This window comes from Oncorhynchus mykiss, chromosome 28, assembly GCF_057628025.1.
Source record: "Oncorhynchus mykiss isolate SJ-2025 chromosome 28, ASM5762802v1, whole genome shotgun sequence".
Classification (NCBI taxonomy): Eukaryota; Metazoa; Chordata; class Actinopteri; order Salmoniformes; family Salmonidae; genus Oncorhynchus; species Oncorhynchus mykiss.
This window is the reverse complement of record NC_143049.1, coordinates 11,605,531-11,627,626: the sequence shown is the minus strand read 5'-3', so window position 1 is coordinate 11,627,626 and position 22,096 is coordinate 11,605,531. Positions and strand designations below refer to the sequence as shown.

Below are 22,096 nucleotides of genomic sequence, written 5' to 3'. Positions count from 1 at the left end.
TATTACTTGCCTGTTCAACCGTACCGCTATGCAATCTGGTTTCAGAGCTCAACATCATAACCGCCATTGATAAGAGACATTACTGTGCAGCCGTATTCATCGATCTGGCCAAGGCTTTCGACTCTGTCAATCACCACATTCTTATTGTCAGACTCGACAGCATTGGTTTCTCAAATGATTGCCTCGTCTGGTTTACCAACTACTTCTCTTTTTTTATTTTTTATTTTAATTTTACCCCTTTTTTCTCCCCAATTTCGTGGTATCCAATCCTCCAGACGAGCTTCAATGCCATACAACTCTCCTTCCGTGGCCTCCAACTGCTCTTAAACGCAGGGGAAACTAAATGCATGCTATTCAACCGATCACTGCCCGCACCTGCTCGCCTGTCCAGCATCACTACTCTGGACGGCTCTGACTTAGAATATGTGGACAACTACACATACCTAGGTGTCTGGTTAGACTGTAAACTCTCCTTCCAGACTCACATTAAGCATCTCCAATCCAAAATTAAATCTAGAATTGGCTTCCTATATCGCAACAAAGCATCCTTCACTCAAGCTGCCAAACATACCCTCGTAAAACTGACCATCCTACCGATCCTCAACTTCGGTGATGTCATCTATAAAATAGCCTCCAACACTCTACTCAACAAACTGGATGCAGTCTATCACAGTGCCATCCATTTTGTCACCAAAGCCTCATACACTACCCACCATTGCGACCTGTACGCTCTCATTGGTTGGCCCTTGCTTCATACGCGTCGCAAAACCCACTGGCTACAGGTTATCTACAAGTCTCTGCTAGGTAAAGCCCCGCCCTATCTCAGCTCACTGGTCACCATAGCAGCACCCACTCGTAGCACGCGCTCCAGCAGGTATATGTCACTGGTCACCCCCAAAGCCAATTCCTCCTTTGGTCGTCTTTCCTTCCAGTTCTCTGCTGCCAATGACTGGAACGAACTGCAAAAATCTCTGAAGCTCATATCTCCCTCACTAGCTTTAAGCACCAGCTTTCAGAGCAGCTCACAGATCACTGCACCTGTACATAGCCCATCTATCTACCTACCTCATCCCCATACAGTATTTATTTATTTATCTTGCTCCTTTGCACCCCAGTATCTCTACTTGCACATTCATCTTCTGCACATCTACCATTCCAGTGTTTAATTGCTATAATGTAATTACTTTGCCACAATGGCCTATTTATTGCCTTAACTCCCTTATCTTACCTCATTTGCACTCACTGTATATAGACTTTTTGTTTTCTTTTGTTCTACTGTAATATTGAAAATGTTTAGTTTATTCCATGTGTAACTCTGTGTTGTTGTATGTGTCGAATTGTTATGCTTTATCTTGGCCAGGTCGCAGTTGCAAATGAGAACTTGTTCTCAACTAGCCTACCTGGTTAAATAAAGGTGAAATAAATAAAATAAAATAAAAACTCCAGACGAGCTTCAATGCCCTACAACTTCTCCTTCCGTGGCCTCCAACAGCTCTTAAATGCAAGTAAAACTAAATGCATGCTCTTCAACCGATCGCTGCCCGCACCTGCCCGCCCATCCAGCATCACTATTCTGGACGATTCTGACTAAGAATATATGGACAACTACAAATACCTAGGTGTCTGGTTAGACTGCAAACTCTCCTTCCAGACTCACATTAAGTATCTCCAATCCAAAATGAAATCTAGAATCGGCTTCCTATCTCGCAACAAAGCATCTTTCACTCATGCTGCCAGATAAACATTATTTGAGTGTGTGGAAACTGAGGAGTTAGAATTTCATGCACCTGTTTCTTGATGTTTGTGTCCCAACTTTTGACAGTTCTCTCATGGGACGCCAAGATTATCGTGTTGTTGGCGAATCACGGTACACTAATCCTGTCATTGTGTGTCTAGGGAATATCAATCAAAATCACCATCATCAGGCCTCCCGAGTGGTGCAGTGGTCTAAGACACTGCATTGCAGTTCTAGCTGTGCCACTAGAGATTCTAGTTAGAGTCCAGGCTCTGTCACAGCCGGCTATGACCGGGAGACACAAGGGGCGGCGCGCAATTGGCCCAGCGTTGTCGGGTTTAGGGAAGGATATGGCCGGCACGTCCTTGTCCCATTGCACTCTAGCAACTCCTGTGGCGGTCCGGGCGCGTGCATGCTGACACGGTCGCCAGGTGTAGTGTTTCCTCCGATACATTGGTGCGGCTTGGTTCTGGCTTAAGTGGGCATTGTGTCAACAAGCAGTGCGGCTTGGCTGGGTCGTGCTTCGGAGGACGCATGGCTCTCGACCTTCACCTCTCCCGAGTCCATATGGGACAAGACTAACTACCAACTGGAGAGAAAAAGGGGTAAAAAAATAATAATAATAATTTTAAAAAATCATCATATATTGAAATATCTGACAGGTTTCCTGCTGCTCCAGGACGTTTGGTGGCGGGTTGAACCACATGTTTCTCCCTCACCACCAACTCTAATAACAGTCCAGTTAATAAGTTATTCATATAACAACTTGTTATGTGAGTGTCATTGTACTGCAGTGCAGTTATCCAGCCACCTTTCCCTCCACTAGACTGGTCCATTTCTAGCTCAATGATGAAGACAGATCAGTATCTGGGCCCATGACATACTAGGGAAGGCAGATATGACCATATTATCAATCACATATTTTTGCTACAGTGTGCACTAATGAACATGAACCTTGTCTTTGACAGACATAAACTAGGGAGGAAAATACCATGCATCTGAATCAGGAAACAGCTGGGGCACGTGGGTGCTGATGAAAAGAGAGAGGAAAATGGGATTAACTTTGTTGATGTAGCTTGAAAACAGTTGAAACTATTGGAGAAAAACGAAAAAAAACGTAATCTCAATTTACAAACAGATGGTTCCATCCATGTAATATATGGAAACATTGCAAACATTTACTCTTTCTATATAAAAGTAGGAGAAAATATTGAATAGGTGGAGGTTTACCTGTAATGGGGAACTGGTAACACCTTCAGCACATACTTGATCTTCACTAGCCTCTCCTCCAGCTGAATCCCCACAGCTTCCTAGTGGGAAAGATGTTGATACAAAAAGCAATATGCCATATTTATGCTGGGTCACGTTCAGTAGTCTGTAAAGGAAGAAACCACATGGAAAAAGTGGTAATCAAGTTAGGTCCAAAAAACGAATTATCACCAAGTCAAATTAATGTATTGTGTTATAGGTTTCATGAGGCTTGTATCTAAATCAAAGCAGATCATTTTTGTGTTCTATACATCAGTTGGGCTCTCTCTAAGCTTCAATATAAGGCCCTCAACCTAGCACAAAAGTGCCTCCTTGTAGCTGTGTGGGCTAAGAGTCAAAATGTTTGCCTTGGGGTAAGAAGCCAATGGTAGAGCCAATGGCAAGTTGAGGAAAGTGTTATCTTCTTAACATAGGGCCTAGCCTATGTTAAAAGTGTAAAAAAAAAAGGTACAAAGTGTTAAGTCTGTGTTAATAGATGCTTAAAATGCTTAAAAGTCCAAAAAGCTATTGTGATTGTGTTGAATTGTGTTAATAGTGGTAATATTTAATTCAGTAAAGACATTTGAAGGCGGCATAATTTACCTTGTCCCACCGCTCAACTTACCCCATAAGTAAGTTGGCCAGGAGACCGCTTTTTTTGGACAAGCTTTTGATTATTTCCAGGGATACATAACATTCAGAAATATACAGTGAGTGTACAAAACATTAGGCGCACCTACCTAATATTGAGTTGCACCTCCTTTCGCCCTCAGGACAGCCTCAATTCATTGGGGCATGGACTACGCGGTGTCGAAAGCATTCCACAGGGACAGGTTCCACAGGTTTTGTCATGTTAGCTGGAATGCCTTTGGGTGGTGGATACACACGGGAAACTGTTGAGCGTGAAAAACCCAGCAGCGTTGCAGTTCTTGACACACTCAAACAGGTGCACCTGGTGTAACAGGGTTATGTTGGTGATTCCCCTTGCCACTTTATTGTTAAGCCAATGGGTTTTTGGTTTTAGTTTTGTCTTGCCTTCACCTACTCAACATGGCATCTTATTGGCTGGTTTGCGTAGCTTGCTTACGAGGGAGGATGTTTCAGTTAGAATCCTCCCAGTGATCAAGCACCAAACCAACGGTAAGTTGTTGGTTGCAAAGCACTGTACGTCAAAAGTTATTTTTATACTCCCAAGTGATGATTTAAATGTACAATTTATATAAATGTGTTTGTAAATGTTATTTGAACATCACACATAAGATGCAGCTTTTTGGATAATATTTGTTGTACATTTTGTTGTAAAGAATTCCTGCCAGTATTAGCTAGCAACTTACTGTGTCTGGTGGGGGAGGTTCATATATTTTGTACAGTGCGTGAGTGCAGAGTTGGATGGTGAGCCGTGCATTGCATGACGTGCAATTTTGTGCTTTTCCTATCAGAATAAATCTCCATGACTGGTGCTACACGTTGGAGTTCGTGTCAGTGATTGATTGTACACAACGCAAGCAGAGTACTGTTACACTGGCACCTACTACCATACCCCGTTCAAAGGCACTTAAATATTTTGTCTTGCCCATTCACCCTCTAAATGGTACACAATCCATGTCTCAATTGTCTCAAGGCTTGACAATCATTATTCTCCTCCCCTTCATCTACACTGATCGAAGTTGATTTAACAGGTGACATCAACAAGGGATCATAGCTTTTACCTGGTCAGATGACGTCATGGGAAAAGCAGATGTTCATAATGTTTTGTATACTCAGTGCATGTACATATCTTTGTCAGAAAGAATACTATATTTCCCTTGATGGAGTGATGCTGAATGTAAAAAATTGCTCAACTTACCCAACTCTCCCCTACTCACAGCATATTTGTCATAGAGCTGGTATGAGAGGAGAAGATTGGGCAACTGAAGTAGGCCTTGCAGAGAGAGCTGACAGGGCAACTGTATGCAGATCTGGGGTCCCCTCACTGTCAAACTCACCCGTTTGGAAACAAACACATTACACTGCTGTACTTGACCACACACACTCACGCTCACACACACACATACGAGACACAAACACACACACGCTTACCTTAGTTTCTGTGTGTTGGATGACATCCCAGATAGCCTGTAGATCCCATCTACAACCCCATGCTTCTCAATGAATTCACTGCTGCTTCGCAGCACCTGAGGAACTGAGAGGCAGACAAGATGATAATACTACGGAACTGACAGGGATGAACAACAGTAGGCTGATATTTAACTTATTCAGATACAACATATTCTAACAGACTGAGGGAACTTGGGACTAACTCCCCTGACAGCTTGTAGCCAGGTGGTCCAAAAGATCCCGTCTTTTCAACTTCTCACATTCAGCCCTGTTGTCAACTATGTGTGTATGTGTGTGTTTAATATTAGTATTTTCTGTATGAATTGGTCAATTGTAACCCGTTGCGATTTTAGCATGTACATCTTGGTGGTGCAAAAAAATAATATTTGGGGAACGCATGCCAGCAAAGCAAATACACAACACAACACTAAACAATACATGAATTACACTCTAACGGTGAATCCTTACCACTGCTACACAAGACACCGGCTGTCTGGCAGCGAAACACTTAATTCAGCCTCACTTACTGCCTTTTAAAAACACATGGCTGACTTGATTAAACAAATGTGGTTTCTACATTACTATGGCATAAGGAGACAACAGGCGGATAAGAGGCAATCTGTAATTTCGACAATAAGCGAACTAGGACAGACGTAGTCAATATAACTATTTATTCAGCACCTTTGAAATGTACAGCAACAGAATTCAGAACATGGGCCTTTCTTACAGTATTCTCCCTGTACACCAAGTCAGACCTGTAGGATAAATAAAGGGGGCATATAAGCATACAATGAAAGCGCTTGCAATATTTGATTATGACATTTCTCTAAAACAGGCTATATGCTACATGTGCACCACCAATTCAGAACAGTAGGCTAAGTTACAAGGGGGAAAGGCACCACATTGTTAGGGTGAGGCACATGGGCTACTAACAGCTTAGTACACAACGTAAACTTAGTATACATTTTTTTAGCTACAGTATACACAGCGCTGAGGGGTCTTTAGCCTGGTTTGCTAACTATTTCTCTCAAAGAGTGAGTGTATAAAGTCAGAACATCTGCCGTTTCAGCCACTGCCTGTCACTAAGGGTGTACCCCAAGGCTCGATCTTAGGCCCCACGCTCTTCTCAATTTACATCAACAACATAGCTCAGGCAGTAGGAAGCTCTCCCTCCATTTATATGCAGATGACACAGTCTTGTACTCACCTGGCCCCTCCCCGGATTTTGTGCTAAACGCTCTACAACAAAGCTTTCTTAGTGTCCAACAAGCTTTCTCTGCTCTTAACCTTGTTCTGAACACCTCCAAAACAAATGTCATATGTTTTGGAAAGACCAGTTCTTAGCTGGATTCTTCACCGATCTTTTACACCTCCTCCGGAACGTAAATGTTGTTCGGACCTCAAGTTCTGTGAGGTGGAAGAAATTCCTTTGTTCTCTATGAAACTTCACTCTATCTCTATACTGTGTGGCCATGAGGAGATCCTCTCCTCAGGAATTTACGACCTCTCTCTGACCACAGCAGTCTAGCTGAAGGAGGCAAGTGGGAGGCAGGGAGAGGGGGATGGGGCTTGCTGTACCCAAAGAGGGCAACGCCATGACAGTGCTCTCGAGTGACTAGATGTTCTTAACCATTCGGCCATCAGATTTGACACCAATGCTCTTTATAGGACACATCACTGCACTCTATATTATTCTGTAAACTGTTAATCTCTGTAAAGCTGTTGCAAGACCCAATGGTTGATGCATATTTATGAAACCCTCTTAGGCCTCCCTCCCCCCATCTGAGATATATTCTGCAGCCCTCATCCTCCACATTCAACACCCATTCTGCCAGTCACATTCTGTTGAAGGTCCCCAAAGCACACACATCTCTGGGTCGCTCGTCTTTTCAGTTCACTGTAGCCAGCGACTGGAACAAGCTGCAACAAAGTGTTTGGACAGTCTAACTGGACAGTTTGGACAGTCAAACTGGACAGTCTTATCTCAATCTCTTCATTCAAAGACTCAATCATGGACACTCTTACTGATTGTGTGATATATTGTTGTCTCTGCCTTCTTGCCTTTGTGCTGTTGTCTGTGCCCAATAATGTGTGTACCCTGTTTTGTGCTGCTACCATGTTGTGCTGCTGATATGTTGTGTTGCTAGCATGTTGTTGTCATGTTGTGTTGCAACCAGGCTGTGTTGTCATGTGTTGCTGCCATGCTATGTTGTTGTCTTAGGTCTCTCTTTATGTAGTGTTGTCTCTCTTGTCGTGATGTGTGTTTTGTCCTATATTATTATTATTTATTTTTTTTAGAATTTTTTACCCCTTTTTTCTCCCCAATTTCGTAGTAGCTACTATCTTGTCTCATCGCTACAACTCCCATACATGCTCGGGAGAGACGAAGGTTGAAAGTCATGCGTCCTCCAATACACAACCCAACCAAGCCGCACTGCTTCTTAACACAGCACGCATCCAACCCGGAAGCCAGCCGCACCAATGCGCCGGAGGAAACATCGTGCACCTGGCCACCTTGGTTAGCGCACACTGCGCCCAGCCCACCACAGGAGTCTCTGGTGCGCGATGAGACAAGGACACCCTAACCCGGGCGATGCTAGGCCAATTGTGCATCGCCCCACGGACCTCCCGGTCGCGGCCGGTTACGACAGAGCCTGGGCGCGAACCCAGGGACTCTGATGGCACAGCTGGCGCTGCAGTACAGCGCCCTTAACCACTGCGCCACCCGGGAGGCCCGTCTATATTTTTATCTCGTCCCCGCCGGAGGGCTTTTACCTTTTGGTAGGCCGTCATTGTAAATAAGAATTTGTTCTTAACTGACTTGCCTAGTTAAATAAAAGTCTAATAAAAATGTAAATCAATCTTGTTGGCATATTACATCATTTATGCAGTAGAGTCTAGCATTTTCTGGATTTATGGTTCTTTCAAGACAACTGGGAACTCTAAAAAGAAGGTTGAATCATGACGTCCGTGATCTTCAGGTCAGAGCTCTAGAAAGACGCCTGAGTTCCTGACTTGGAATTCTGAGTTGGATGACCATTCAAAACCTATTTTCCCAGTCGGAGATCGTTTTTTTTCCAGAGTTCACAGGTGTCTTGAACTCACTGAAGTCCGAGATTTCCCAGTTCCGAGTTTTCAGTTATTTTGAACACAGCAGATGTAATGCTGGATTGACAGCATGGCCAAGGTATTCAACCATTTCTAGCCCATTTTGTTGAATGATTATCCTTTTCAGCTTGGAAAAGAGACCCTTAAACCGAGACTTGGACCACACACCCACTTCACTGAAATACATGTTAGTGATTGCTTTGCAACGCTTGCAGTTAGCCACTGATTCCTTCCAAACCACTCATTGTTGAATATGCGATTTCCAATTTGTGTGTAATGTTTATGACCAATAGCCGATGAGCACCGATACGTTTTATCTATAATTTCTCTTCATCATTTCTCTTCATATGACAAGGATTAAGATTGTTGACTTGATTAATGATGATGACTGCAAGCTTGCAAGCTAAGATTTTTAAAGTATGATGTTGACATCAGTCCAATCAAAGCTATGGTAGATATGTGATTTGACGTCATTTTTATTTGTGGCCATTTGTGACCTTTATAATTTTTGGATGGGCACTTCTAATGTAACTTTATGGCACCACCCAAGGGGCTTGAATTTTCTAGCTCTACCCATAGACTCTGCGTTGACGTAGTGTCCCCATGAGTGACGGAACACTGACCCAATCACGGCACAACTAGAGAACATTACCAAACCCTACGCTCCGTATTTTCCGCTGGCTGCCCCACCGCCACAAAAAGCACTGAGCTAGGCTGAAACACCTTCATTTCGGAGCTGCCTTACTCAAGAAAGCATAAAAGAGACCATGTTTGTATGCTGCTTTACTAACTCAATGAATTATACAGTTGAAGTCGGAAGTTTACATCCACTTAGGTTGGAGTCATTAAAACTCATTTTTCAACCACTCCACACATTTCTTGTTAACAAACTATCGTTTTGGCAAGTCGGTTAGGACATCTACTTTGTGCATGACACAAGTCATTTTTCCAACAATTGTTTACAGACAGATTATTTCATTTAACATTCACTGTATCACAATTCCAGTGGGTCAGAAGTTTACCTACACTAAGTTGACTGTGCTTTTAAACAGCTTGGAAAATTCCCGAAAATTCTGTCATGGCTTTAGAAGCTTCTGATAGGCTAATTGACATAATTTAAGTCAATTGGAGGTGTACCTGTGGATGTATTTCAAGGCCGACCTTCAAAATCAGTGCCTCTTTGCTTGATATAATGGAAAAATCAAAAGAAATCAGCCAAGACCTCAGAAAAATTGTAGACCTCCACAAGTCTGGTTCATCCTTGGGAGCAATTTCCAAACGCCTGAAGGTACCATGTTCATCTGTGCAAACAATAGTACACATGTATAAACACCATAGGACCATGCAGCCGTCATACCGCTCAGGAAGGAGACGCGTTCTGAATGTATGTACTTCGGTGTGAAAAGTGCAAATCAGTCCCAGAACAACTGCAAAGGCCCTGTGAAGATGCTGGAGGATACAGGTACGAAAGTATCTATATCCACAGTAACAACAAGTCCTATATCGACATAACCTGAAAGGCCGCTCAGCAAGGAAGAAGCCACTGCTCCAAAACCGCCATGAAAACGCCAGACTACTGTTTGCAACTGCACATGGGGACAAAGATCATACTTTTTGGAGAAATGTCATCTGGTCTGATGAAACAAAAATAGAACTGTTTGGCCATAATGACCATCGTTGTGTTTGGAGGAAAAAGGGGGAGGCTTGCAAGCCAAAGAACACCATCCCAACTGTGAAGCACACGTGTGGCAGCATCATGTTGTGGGGGTGCTTTGCTGCAGAAGGGACTGGTGCACTTCACAAAATAGATGGCATCATGATGGAGGAAAATTATGTGGATATATTGAAGCAGCATCTCAAGACATCAGTTAAAGCTTGGTCGCAAATGGGTCTTCCAAATGGACAATGACCCCAAGCACACTTCCAAAGTTGTGGCAAAATGGTTTAAGGACATTGAGTGTATGTAAACTTCTGACCCACTGGGAATGTGATGAAAGAAATAAAAACTGAAATAAATCACTCTACTATTATTCTGACATTTCACATTCTTAAAATAAAGTGGTGATCCTAACTGACTTAGGACAGGGACTTTTTACTCGGATTAAATGTCAGGAATTGTGAAAAACTGAGTTTAAATGTATTTGGCTAAGGTGTATGTAAACTTCTGACTTCATATATATTTTCTTTGCATATTTTGAAAACTAATATGTGACATGTATTAATGCCAAAATAAAATGCAAAACAGGCAACAACAACAACGGTAACGTGACCATGAGGATTTCCCATTAATATTCTACGCTGTTTTGTTTTCTTCATTGCATTTAATTGTGCTTTATTGTTTCACTCTTTGAAGTGTATTGCTTTACTGTGTTATACTGAGCTGTTTTTTGAGCCATTCTGCTGGATCTGTAACGATCGTCATTGGAATGAGACCAATTCTTCATATTGGAAATTGTTCATATTTAATGTTCACAAAAAAATACTTAAACAAAATGACAAACTGAGAAAACAAATGCGTACAGTTCTGTCAGGTAAACAACCTAAACAGAAAATAATCACCCACAAAACACAGGTGGGAAAAGGTTACCTAAGTATGATTCTCAATCAGAGACAACGAACGACACCTGCCTCTGATTGAGAACCATACGAGGCCAAACACATAAACACAACATAGAAAAAAGAACATAGACTACCCACCCCAACCAAACTTAAAGACATAACAAAGGAACTAAGGTCAGAACATGACAAGATCAAACTGTCACAGTAACTCCTCTTGAATTTCAGGGTGACATAGAGGTAAAAACAAGAATAAGAAAGAGTAAGAGAGGTAAGAGTATTCCTATCTTCACTTTGCACCGGCACATCCAAGAAGCAATAACCTACCGACTCTGTTGATTAGCAAATCAGTGAAACAGTAAATCACTCAAACTAATCATATCTATTTAGCTATCTACAGCAGGGATGGGCATCTGGCGGCTCGCTTTTTGTCGGCCCACGGATCAATTTCCAAAAACTGAAGAAATATATGCCCCAAAAAGGCCAGAGCTGGCACTGGTTGCATGTGTGGGTATGTAGACACGCTAGCCATTGCGGATCCTCATGATAAATTCACATTTTTTGTGGCCCCCATCAAACTTGCCCATCCTTGATCTATACTAATGTTCTTTGATTCAGATTACCAGTTTGATCCAGTACCGGTGCAGTGTCAGTTTAGACAACGTACACAGTAAAAGCATAGTTTGCAGATGTAAAATGTAAACCTGTATGAGCATGTATAGCCTATTACACTGAAACAAATATGTCATTGCCTAGTTGAGTTGACATAAAACATTTTATTGCAGCAGAGTAACGTGAAAATATAACTTGGGAAATCAAGTTATGTTATTAACTAGACCTAATATGAGACTGTCCCTTTGGAAAGAAGTGACATCCCAGCTAGTGTTGGTCTAATTATACAAAACACATTCTAAAAGGATCCTATAAATTATTTATCTAAAAGCACAGACTGACTCTTTCATGAATTTGTTTTTAATGAATATAACATGTTTATGATTTTGTTGGGCAAAAACACATTACCAGTTGTAAATAGGTTGTTAAAATGAAAGTGAGGAGCCATCAACAGACAAAGCATTTCACAAATCAATTGGGAGAAAAATATTGTAAAATGTCTCTGTACATTCTAAATACCGACCACATTTTCACATAGAAAGTATGCAATTATGTCCCTATTTATTCCACCTGGCCTGAGACAACATAACACTTGTGTGTGGATCCAAGGGGTATCGGGGTACAACATTTTGAGACACTGGACTCTCTCCTATGTGAGTTCTCTGATGTGACTTCATACTGGAGCGCCGGGTGAAGCATTTCCCACACTGTGTGCACTCGTAGGGCTTCTCCCCGCTGTGGACCACAGCATGTCTGATCAGGTTCCACTGCTTGGTGAAACTCCTGCCACACTGTTCGCAGGTGTGCGGTTTCTCTCTGAAACGCCTCTCAGTGGTGCCGCCCGACCTCCACTGAGTCCTCATTCTCTTCACCATGTTAAAACTACTGCGACTCAGGCTGTATCCAGAGAAGGTGGAGGTGGTGGCCATGTTTGACCCTGTCATGCACTCACTCATTCTCACTGTTGCTTCTGAAGCCCTGTGCTGATGCTGCCTTGGCTGTAGAGCTAAACTATTTCCATCATTATTAGAGTTCAGCCGCTCAATGCTCTGTTCTGCTGGCATCTGTTGTCTAGTCTCATCAGCCAATGTCCTGACATGTCTTTTCATGTGTGCTGCTGCACTGAACATGTTAGCATGTGGTTTCCCTCTAGAATGAACCGATGGTCCTACATCATCTGTCATAGTAGGAACGGATGGCAGCCCACAATGAGATGGGAAAAAAGAGATATTCTGAGAGTACTCTTCTGAGGCATGAAATGAGAAAATTTGATGGCCATCGGGGTCAGTGTCTCTGCCTGGATCCACAGAGGTCCACAGCTGCCCATCAGTCTCATCCATGACAAACTGGTCAGGTCCTGTGAGGGCCGTGGTCTGATCCAGCTCCTCCTCTTTCTCATCCTTCACCATCACTAGCTCTTGTGAGTCCTCATCTGGCCGATGCTGCTCTGTGCTGAAAACGTCTGTAGATGTGAGCTGGGGTGTGCCTGGTTCCTCTGGACCATCAGAATTGGGGTAAGGTTCCACTGAGTCTTCAGGAGATATGTTGGGTTGTGTGATGAAGTCCACATCACAATGCCGTTGCTCAAAGGAAGGTGGTTGCCCAGGCTTGGAACCAGACTCTAAAGATTTAAGATAAAATAAAACATTACAAAAGACCCTTAACAGTTGGAAAACAGGACTGCTTTAGAACTGACTGTTAGTGTACGTGCCCTAGGTTTAGCTGAAATGAAGCCAATGAACACGCATACCACTACACCCACACAGTCTTCCATAGGCAGACAGAGCAGTACCCCTTATGGTCGCACCCACCCTCTCCAGTGATCCTGAGCTCTTCCTGAGGGTCAGTCGTCCACACATCCTCTGCCGTCTCCTCATCTTTGATCAGTATTGGTTCAGTCTCTGCTCTCTGCTCCACATCTGTAGGCTGTAACAGGGGACTGGGGTTATCACTCTGGACACACCATATCTAACACTTCTCATACCCATGAATCACACAAAAGCAGTAAAATCTCCTGAAAATCCAATAACAGAATTGATGCCGGAGGTCAGGTCTTTGTAATTGTAAAAGGGGTTGTATCACACCTGGGGTTGAGAGTCCTCTCCATCTCTCCACTGTGAGTTACTCCTCTGCTTGTTCAAAACAATCTTGACTGGATATGAAGATCTTGCTGATGCCATGGGGTAAAAAACTGGAAAATAATTGTATTGGGTCGTATTAAAACATAGTAAAACATTTGGGTTTTGTACATGCAATCAATTTATCATGAATAAAACATTACCTTTTCTCCTGACTCGTGTCTTCTTCAGCTCTCCCTCCATCATTTGACACTTCCTTTTCAGTACATCAATATCTCGCTGGCTTTGGGTCACTTCCAAACGTATAACTGCACAGCTATCATCAACCCGTTTGTTTATTTCTGCTACAGCTGCTTTAGCTAATACCTCCATAATAGATACCAACTGCGCCTGAAAATGGCAGCTGGCCATCTTGTCCAGTCCAAATGACAGAATTTGTATTCTCTGTGCTAAGTAAAGTCTCCAATTTCCGAGCTAATGTGCAACAAACAATCAGTAGATGTTGACAAATTGCAACAATATTGCTTGTGAGATGCGTGCGCAATTGCAATCGCGCTTCCCTTCAACACGTGACATAAATATGTACTACCGTAAATATAAGACTACAATAGCCCTTCAAAATTGGTATAATTATCACCGGCCTTGCCTGGCCAGGTAAAAACGAGGTTCTGTTCTAGTCTGCATGTAGAGAGTGCAACTAGATTAATGTAAACTTAAAATAAACGTAATTGAATTATATATTTCAAGTAACTATTGCTTACTACATTAACTATAGCTGATTAACATTAAGAGGTTATTCTCTTAGGGTTTTTAAGGCACACATATATACACACTGAGTGCACGAAACAGGATGCCTGCTCTTTCCATGTAATAGATTTCATCTGGATAGTCTAAGACCCCTTATTGATGCCACCTGTTTAATCCACTTCAATCAATGTAGATGAAGGAGAGAAGACTAGTTAAAGAAGGATTTTTAAGCCTTGAGACATGGATTATGTATGTGTGCCATTCAGAGGGTGAATGGGCAAGACAAAATATTTAAGTGCCTTTGAACATGGTATGGTTGTAGGTGCCAGGTGCGCTGGTTTTGAGTGTGTAAAGAACTGCAAAGCTGCTGGGTTTTTCACACTCAACCGTTTCCCGTGTGTATCACGAATGAGCCACCACCAAAAGGATATCCAGCCAACTTGACACAACTGTGACAAGCATTGGAGTCAATAAATCAAATCAGCCAGCATCCCTTTGGAATGCTTTTGACACCTTGTAGAGTCCACGCCCCGACGAATTGAGGCTGTTCTGAGGGCAAAAGGGGGGGGGGGGTGCAACTCAATATTAGGAAGGTGTTTCTAATGTTTTGTACACTCAATGTAGTGGTATTAGATATAAAGTGTATGCATATCAGATAGTGTATAAGAAGATAGCGAGTAGTTGATTGAGCAACATGAGAGACTATGCATAAAAGTACAGTAGTACTGATATGTCTGTGAGAGTAAGTGAATTATGATTGTATGTGTGTGTGTGTGTGTGTGTGTGTGTGTATGGAGCAATGTGCATACAATGACTGTGTGTACACTGTGTGTACACCGACTGGGTGGTTGTTCTCTACAGGAGAGGAAGTAGAGCTGACTTCATCACCCACACCAGTTCACTGGAGCAGTGCAGGTTCACCTCCAAGACTAGAACAGGACCCACACAAACACACCTGTAGAGCGAGATACGGAGAGATAAAGTGTAAGCATGCATGCATTGTTGTGACGACTCACCCATTCTTGATTAAATGATTTGTATATGTGGAAGTTGAAGAGTTTGAATGACATGCACCTTGATGTTTGCCCCACATTTTGACAGTTCTGTCATGGGACGCCACGATGATTGTGCCGTTTGTGAATTGCAGTACACTGATCCTGTCACTGTGTGCCGAGGGAGAATCCATCCAAATCGTCATCATTGAAAAAAGAAAATCAGTTTCATCAGAGGAAAAGAGAGACATGCTCCAGGAGTTGACATTGGGTGGCTGGTTGAATCACATGTTACCCTTGGAATCTCCACACACACCCAACTCTGGAGACACAACACAGATTAACGATGCAGTTAATACATTATTCATATAACAACTTGTTTACAGATGATTCACAAGATGTAGCAAAATGTGTATGTGAGTGTCATTGTACTGCAGTGCAGATACCTCCCTCCACAGTCAATGCAGATATCCAACCACCTTTTCCCTCACTAGTCCCGTCCATTTCTATCTCAATGTCACCACATGATGACAGGTCAGTCTTTGGGCCCATGGCATTCTAGGGAAGGCAGATATTACCATCTATCAATGGCCGAAATGCCAGAGGGGCTGGTCCATTTTTTCTGCAGTGGGAATATATGGGATCCCTAAGAGGCTAACATGCCAGTGCAATTTTTATTTGATTGGGCTCCATTTAGGTTAGGTTATTTGATCTGAGAAACGTGCATGATTTAAAAAGTGTCCATCTCATTACATTGTCATTAATTTTCTCTCCAGCCTGGAGGTTACATAAAAGTTCACATACTCTTTAAGCTATATCTCCTACGCCGCAGCATTGCGTCTCTCCAACAGCACTCTGGAGACACATGCTGTGAATAGACAACACAAATATTTTATATATTTTTTATATTTTGCTCCCCTGCCTTTGACAAAGTGGGCACTGCTTATCAAAGGAATGCATTAGCACTCACCTGAAAAGCCCATATGCCACTGGTTAAAAGAAATTGTCATTGTTTTTGGGCAGAGTTATGTGAGGTTTTACGTGTTGTTGGAGATGCGTCTTGGTCAGTTTAGCTCGGAAAATGCTGCCCTCGTCAATCTGCCTCCAAAGGCGGCCGCCTAATCCTGCCTAATGGGTGGGCCGGCCCTGGACAAACAACACATGGTACACACACATTATTACTTGGTACACCAGATCTAGACTAATAAATACTGACTTGAAATGTACATAACTGATTAAATTGCAGTTCGAAGGATGACACACAAATTCTTGGGATGTTGGCCAATGATGAAAAAAGCACTTGACTGCTAGGCGAGCAGAAAGGACAGGTTGTGCTTGGTGGCTTCTTGGTGAGTTTACCAGCAACATACCAGACAATTATTTTCCCAAAGGCTGCAACACCTGCCATCCCCCGGCCTTGAGGCCCCCACACATGCATATTTTTTTTATTGAGGCCCCAATTATTATGGAGATCATGATCATTTTGCTCACAAAAAAAACGAGTTAGTAACAAACATCTGCCTGTTTTATAAATGGTAGGCCTACCACATGGATGGGCATTCATAAAAGTCCATTGCAGGCCTTACACTGTAAGCTACACCCCAGTAAGACAGTAATATTTGGTTCAGAATTGGTCCGGTCTGGACTGGACTTGATTTGGTACAAACATACACTATATATACAAAAGTATGTGGATGCCCCTTAAAATTAGTGGATTTGGCTATTTCAGTCATACCCATTACTGACAGGTGTAAAAAATCTAGCACACCGCCATCCAGTCTCCATAGACAAACATTGGCAGTAGAATGGCCTTACTGAAGAGATCAGTGACTTTCATTGGACTCTGGAGCAGTGGAAACATGTTCTCTGAAATGACGTATCAGGCATCTGGCATTCAGAGACGAATCTGGGTTTGGCGGATGCTAGGAGAACGCTACCTGCCCCAATGCATAGTGCCAAATGTAAAGTTTAGTGGAGGAGAATTAATGGTCTGGTGCTGTTTTTCATGGTTTGGGCTATGCCCCTTAGTTCCAGTGAAAGGAAATCTTAAAGCTACAGCATACAATGCCATTAGATGATTCTGTGCTTCAAACTTTGTGGAAGGCTCTTTCCTGTTTCAGCATGACAATGTCCCCGTGCACAAAACAAGGTCAATACAGAAATGGTTTCTTGAGATCGGTGTGGAAGAACTTGATTGGCCTGTACAGAGACTCAACCCCATGGAACACCTTTGGGATGAATTGGAAAGCCGACTGCAAGCCAGACCTAACTTCCCAACATCAGTGCCCGACCTCACTAATGCTCGTGGCTGAATGGAAGCAAGTCCCCGCAGCAATGTTCCAAAATCTAGTGGAAAGCCTTCCCAGAAGAGTGGAGGCTGTTATAGCAGCAAAGGGGTATTAATGCCTATGATTTTGGAATGAGATGTTGGACAAGCAGGTGTCCACATAATTCTGATCATATAGTGTAGATGTCTATAAATGACGTCTTTTCAACTTTAATTCAGAACAGAAAATAAACCAGATTACAACGTTTGGAAAATACATCTTATCAATGTCTGGAAAATGTATTTGACCTTTCTTTCAGAACCTAAAATGAACCTAACTTCAATGTCTGGAAAATACGTATTTTAAAAAATTATAATAATAAAAAATAAAAAAAACGTATTTTGCTTATTGGGACTCTTCTAGTTTTGCAGGGGTATAGTAGGGCGATTTTTTTTAATCTCACTTAAGACCGGGCCTTTGTGTGCATGTGCTTTTTTCATAATTGGCCACTGAGTATGTAGACACCTTCAACAGACTACGGACAAAAGGATCACAGTCTTCATTAGCAGGCATTGCAGGAGTACTAGAACACATGATGACTAAAATGTAATCTATGTACCAATGTTGAAGTACTCGAGACCGGTCTCGGTCCATAGACCACATATTGAGTGTCTCAGTGTCGGATACATTTGTACTCGGTCTTGACTAGGTCTCGGACAGTGAGGACTGGTCATTTCTTCCTGAGACCAACGGAGTAAAAAACTCAGAATTATCAGCTTCAATTCAGTCAGCGCATAAAACCGCTTTGCCAGGCCAAATATATACACTCCTTTCTTGAAACATTTATATCTTAACAGTCTTTATATATATTATAGACATATTTGCGCAGTGGTGAACCTATAGGCCTTCAGTATGTGACAGGTTAGTACTGTGGTGAACCTATAGGCCTTCAGTATGTGACAGGTTAGTACTGTGGTGAACCTATAGGCCTTCAGTGTGTGACAGGTTAGTACAGTGGTGAACCTATAGGCCTTCAGTGTGTGACAGGTTAGTACAGTGGTGAATCTATAGGCCTTCAGTGTGTGACAGGTTAGTACAGTGGTGAACCTATAGGCCTTCAGTGTGTGACAGGTTAGTACAGTGGTGAATCTATAGGCCTTCACTTCAGTGTGTGACAGGTTAGTACAGTGGTGAACCTATAGGCCTTCAGTGTGTGACAGGTTAGTACAGTGGTGAATCTATAGGTCTTCAGTGTGTGACAGGTTTGTACAGTGGTGAACCTATAGGCCTTCAGTGTGTGACAGGTTAGTACAGTGGTGAACCTATAGGTCTTCAGTGTGTGACAGGTTTGTGATTCTGAAAGGACAGCAACCTTAATACCAATATCACCTGCAGGCTGCAAGAGAGTCCAGCTCTCAGCTGGTTTTGGCATGGAATAGCTCATAGAAGAATGACATCGGTAGCCGGTAGGGTTGGAAAGACGTTTCAACTTAGTTAGCATTGACTAGTAAATATCCTAAGGCAACAATGGGTGTGCAAAAAAGTTTAGTCTGAAGTGTTAGTTAGCAGGCTATTTGTGATGTGCAATTGTTATCATGCACTGTTTGCATCAGGGGTGTATGCATGAATGGGCCTGGGTGGACACAGACCCACCCACTGGGGAGCCAGGCCCGGACAGGCCCATCCAATCAGATTGATGTGGTTTAAGAATTGCTGTGGACTTAGATCATCAAATGTGTGTTTTTTTTCTATTCAAAAAAGTGTGATTTTGAGAGTGAAAAGGTGAAAAATATTTAGGAAAGCGTATCAAAAACCATAGAGAAACATAGGGTTTTTCACACAGGGTGTGTTTACTTCGCTGGGCAGGCCATTTGGGAACTTTCTGACAAAATTAGACTATACCACCTTCTTCAGTCACCACTACAACACTGCATAGGACCGATGGAAAGACAGCAGTCACACACAGCATGATGTTAAGGATAAGCAGTCCATGAACTCAGACATAATAAGCCAGTAGGTCCCAATCAGAAGAATGCAAAAACACAACCATTAAGGATTTCGCAATCGAAAAGTACAACTACTACTTCCCATTACAAACAAATTCACGTTTAGCACACAAAATAACCGGTGATCTGAAGTTTACAGTGGAACTGACAGCGTTTTAACTACTTTGCAGATATGAAACAAACAGACAATCATAATATCAGTCGAAAATATCAAATTCCCAGTTTATGCTGCAAAACCAACTTCATAAGAGGTTTTAAAAATAGGTTATATTTGACTCAATGTTCCATGACGTACAATAGGCATTGTTGGCAGAATAGATGGATGCAGTTCAATGCATGATTAATATAATTCACCAATACATTTCTTGGTAGTCCAAAAAATATTGCTATCAGGTTGTAAATTACAGCTGGCCTGGTACATCGTTTGCTGCCTCCATTCGGGATGCACTGTTTCAGTGTCAATGACTCAATATTCTGTGATTTAAAAAAAAATGTAACTAAGGCTGGGAATGTCAATACAACCAAACTAGCAAAGGATATGAGCACAAGTCAATTATAACGTAGCTATAATGGCTATCTACTCCGATGTCAGAGCACTCATCTGAGTGTGCCAAAGCGCAGAACTGATTCATTTACAAACGCGCAACACCTGCTGAATGTGACCAGTGTCAGTAAACGTATGCAAAAAAAGAAATAGTTAGTCAAGAATGCTCTAGATAACATGTAAACAGCCTAACCAGCTCTGCTACGGTGAGTAAAATTGTCAGAGTGAGGTGTTCTCTCATTTGTGTCTGGAAGTAACTAACTAGCAAGCTAGACAACTTTAGCCAGTTAGTTTGGGTGCTTACAGAAGGACGAGGAGGCTACAATTCCCCATCGTTTATCAGTGCAATTTTGAGGGCCAACTAGCTGCAAAAGTTTGAGAGGGTTTATCTAATGTTACTTCATTAAATTTGAGCTCATCATGCTCTGGGTTAGCATTAGTTGATGATCTTGTTGATGTGCACAACTGATGTAGAGAGAGCCTAACTTTTCATGGTTGTTTGATCAAGAGGACTCCCGTGGTGTTTACAGATTTCCAGAAATCCTTTCAGGTGTATATTGTGGCTTTTGGCGAATACATTCTAATTATCTAAAGTCACGCTGTTGCAACTGCCTGTAAACACACAGTCCAGGTCAAAGTAAATGATGGCAGGCCCGTGTGGTAAATGGTTTGTATGAAAGCCTACTGTAGCTCTGATTGGCTATAGAGCACCGGTCCTGGACAAGAGAGGCATTTTTATTCAGTGTTATTTACTGCAGTGTCTTAATTGTCCAAACGCATGGCCGCCTTCCATCTCTATATTGCTATAGAATTTTCACAGATGCCTTAGACAACATAATTCCCAAACATTCTAAGAATGTATGAAAACGTGAATATTACCATATCTAAGTGTCAGAACATTTTTAAAAGTGGGATATTCTTCCTGGGAGTGTATATGAACAGATTTTAATACGATTTCATGATGCTAAAATGCTGCCAGTTCCACTTTGAAATGCAGCAATGTTTCACGGACACGTTATTTTCAAAGAGATGACTAACAACAGAAAGTGCGCTGCAATAAAAAAACACAGTTCCACTCACCAGATGATGAACATTTCCTTGAAAGGGGAGAAGTTAACAAATTAGCAACAACATCCTCTTTGATAACACCAGCTGCAGCCACTGAAAAACTAGCCAACAAGAAAAACTAGCTAGCTAGACCATAAGAAAACTACTGCTCGCTATTGCGCGGTGAGTGACCTGTTGGCCTTAAAAAAGCCAGAAGTTTCCATAGGTTTTTGTGAAAACGGTCCCACCGATTAAGTCTAAATGGTATTGGTTGATTACACTGTTACTCCAAAATGTTGCCTTAATACAGTTGAATGGCAGATGCCTTTATCTACAGTAGCTTCTGATGGCCTAGCCAAAGGCTGACTTATTATAATAATTATTTTATAAATCCTTAGCCCTTCTCTGTTCCCCACTGTGTTTGGGTTAGTAATAATTTGTAGTTTGGCTATATTTTCCCTCGACATGCATTTTTTCACTATTCTGAATGTACAAAGAATCTATATGTTGTTCTGAAATATGAACGCAGAAATACTAAATATTTTTACTCTTATTATGGTGGTGATTTGACAGAATTACAATCATGGTCTTTAATTGGACTCGCATTCTTTTGGTCTCGGTCATGACTCTGTCTCGGGCGCCTTCTTGTCCTCCTCCCAGTCTCGTATTGACTCGGTCTCGCCCCCCTCGGCCTTGGTCTTGAATCGGTCTCACTTTAGGTGGTCTCGAACACAACACTGCCATGTACTATTGAACATTTCAAAATTTGCAACAAGCAGATATTGACTTAATCGATCTCTTACAAATGACAAATTGGGAAAAGTGAGAACTTGAAATATAAGGGCCAAGAGCTTTGTACTAAGGATTTCACTCCAGCCTGGTCTCATCAACTAGATGTAACATAGTAAACATAAATCTGGGACACACAAATTAGTATGATCTGTTACTTTTGGAATGGTTGCATAAGACAAATGATTACTAAAGGCAGGAATGAAAGTAGGGTGCTTGGTCGGGATGGATGGGTGTATGACGAAGTCTAGTAACCCAATGGTTGCGATT

The 22,096-nt window shown here is 42.1% G+C and overlaps 1 protein-coding gene across 1 annotated transcript; it reads right to left on the bottom strand.

Annotated features, from left to right (window-relative positions):
• Positions 1-11,496: 11,496 nt before the first annotated feature.
• Positions 11,497-17,023, bottom strand: LOC149970716 (uncharacterized). Its single transcript, XM_090225357.1, has 5 exons — positions 15,256-17,023; positions 13,638-15,136; positions 13,441-13,547; positions 13,168-13,282; positions 11,497-12,977 (listed from the first exon to the last, which is right to left on the bottom strand). The coding sequence occupies exons 2-5, from the start codon at positions 13,843-13,845 to the stop codon at positions 11,914-11,916; spliced, it is 1,494 nt and encodes a 497-aa protein (XP_090081483.1). The 5' UTR covers positions 13,846-15,136; positions 15,256-17,023; the 3' UTR covers positions 11,497-11,913.
• Between the last annotated feature and the right edge of the window lie 5,073 nt (positions 17,024-22,096).

Coding starts and splice junctions, on each gene's coding strand:
- LOC149970716 (XM_090225357.1), bottom strand. CDS start 13,845: ATGGCCAGCTGCCATTTTCAGGCGCAGTTGGTATCTATTATGGAGGTA. Junction 13,548..13,637: donor GACACGAGTCAGGAGAAAAG/GTAATGTTTTAT, acceptor ATTATTTTCCAG/TTTTTTACCCCATGGCATCA. Junction 12,978..13,167: donor GCTCAGGATCACTGGAGAGG/GTGGGTGCGACC, acceptor TTAAATCTTTAG/AGTCTGGTTCCAAGCCTGGG.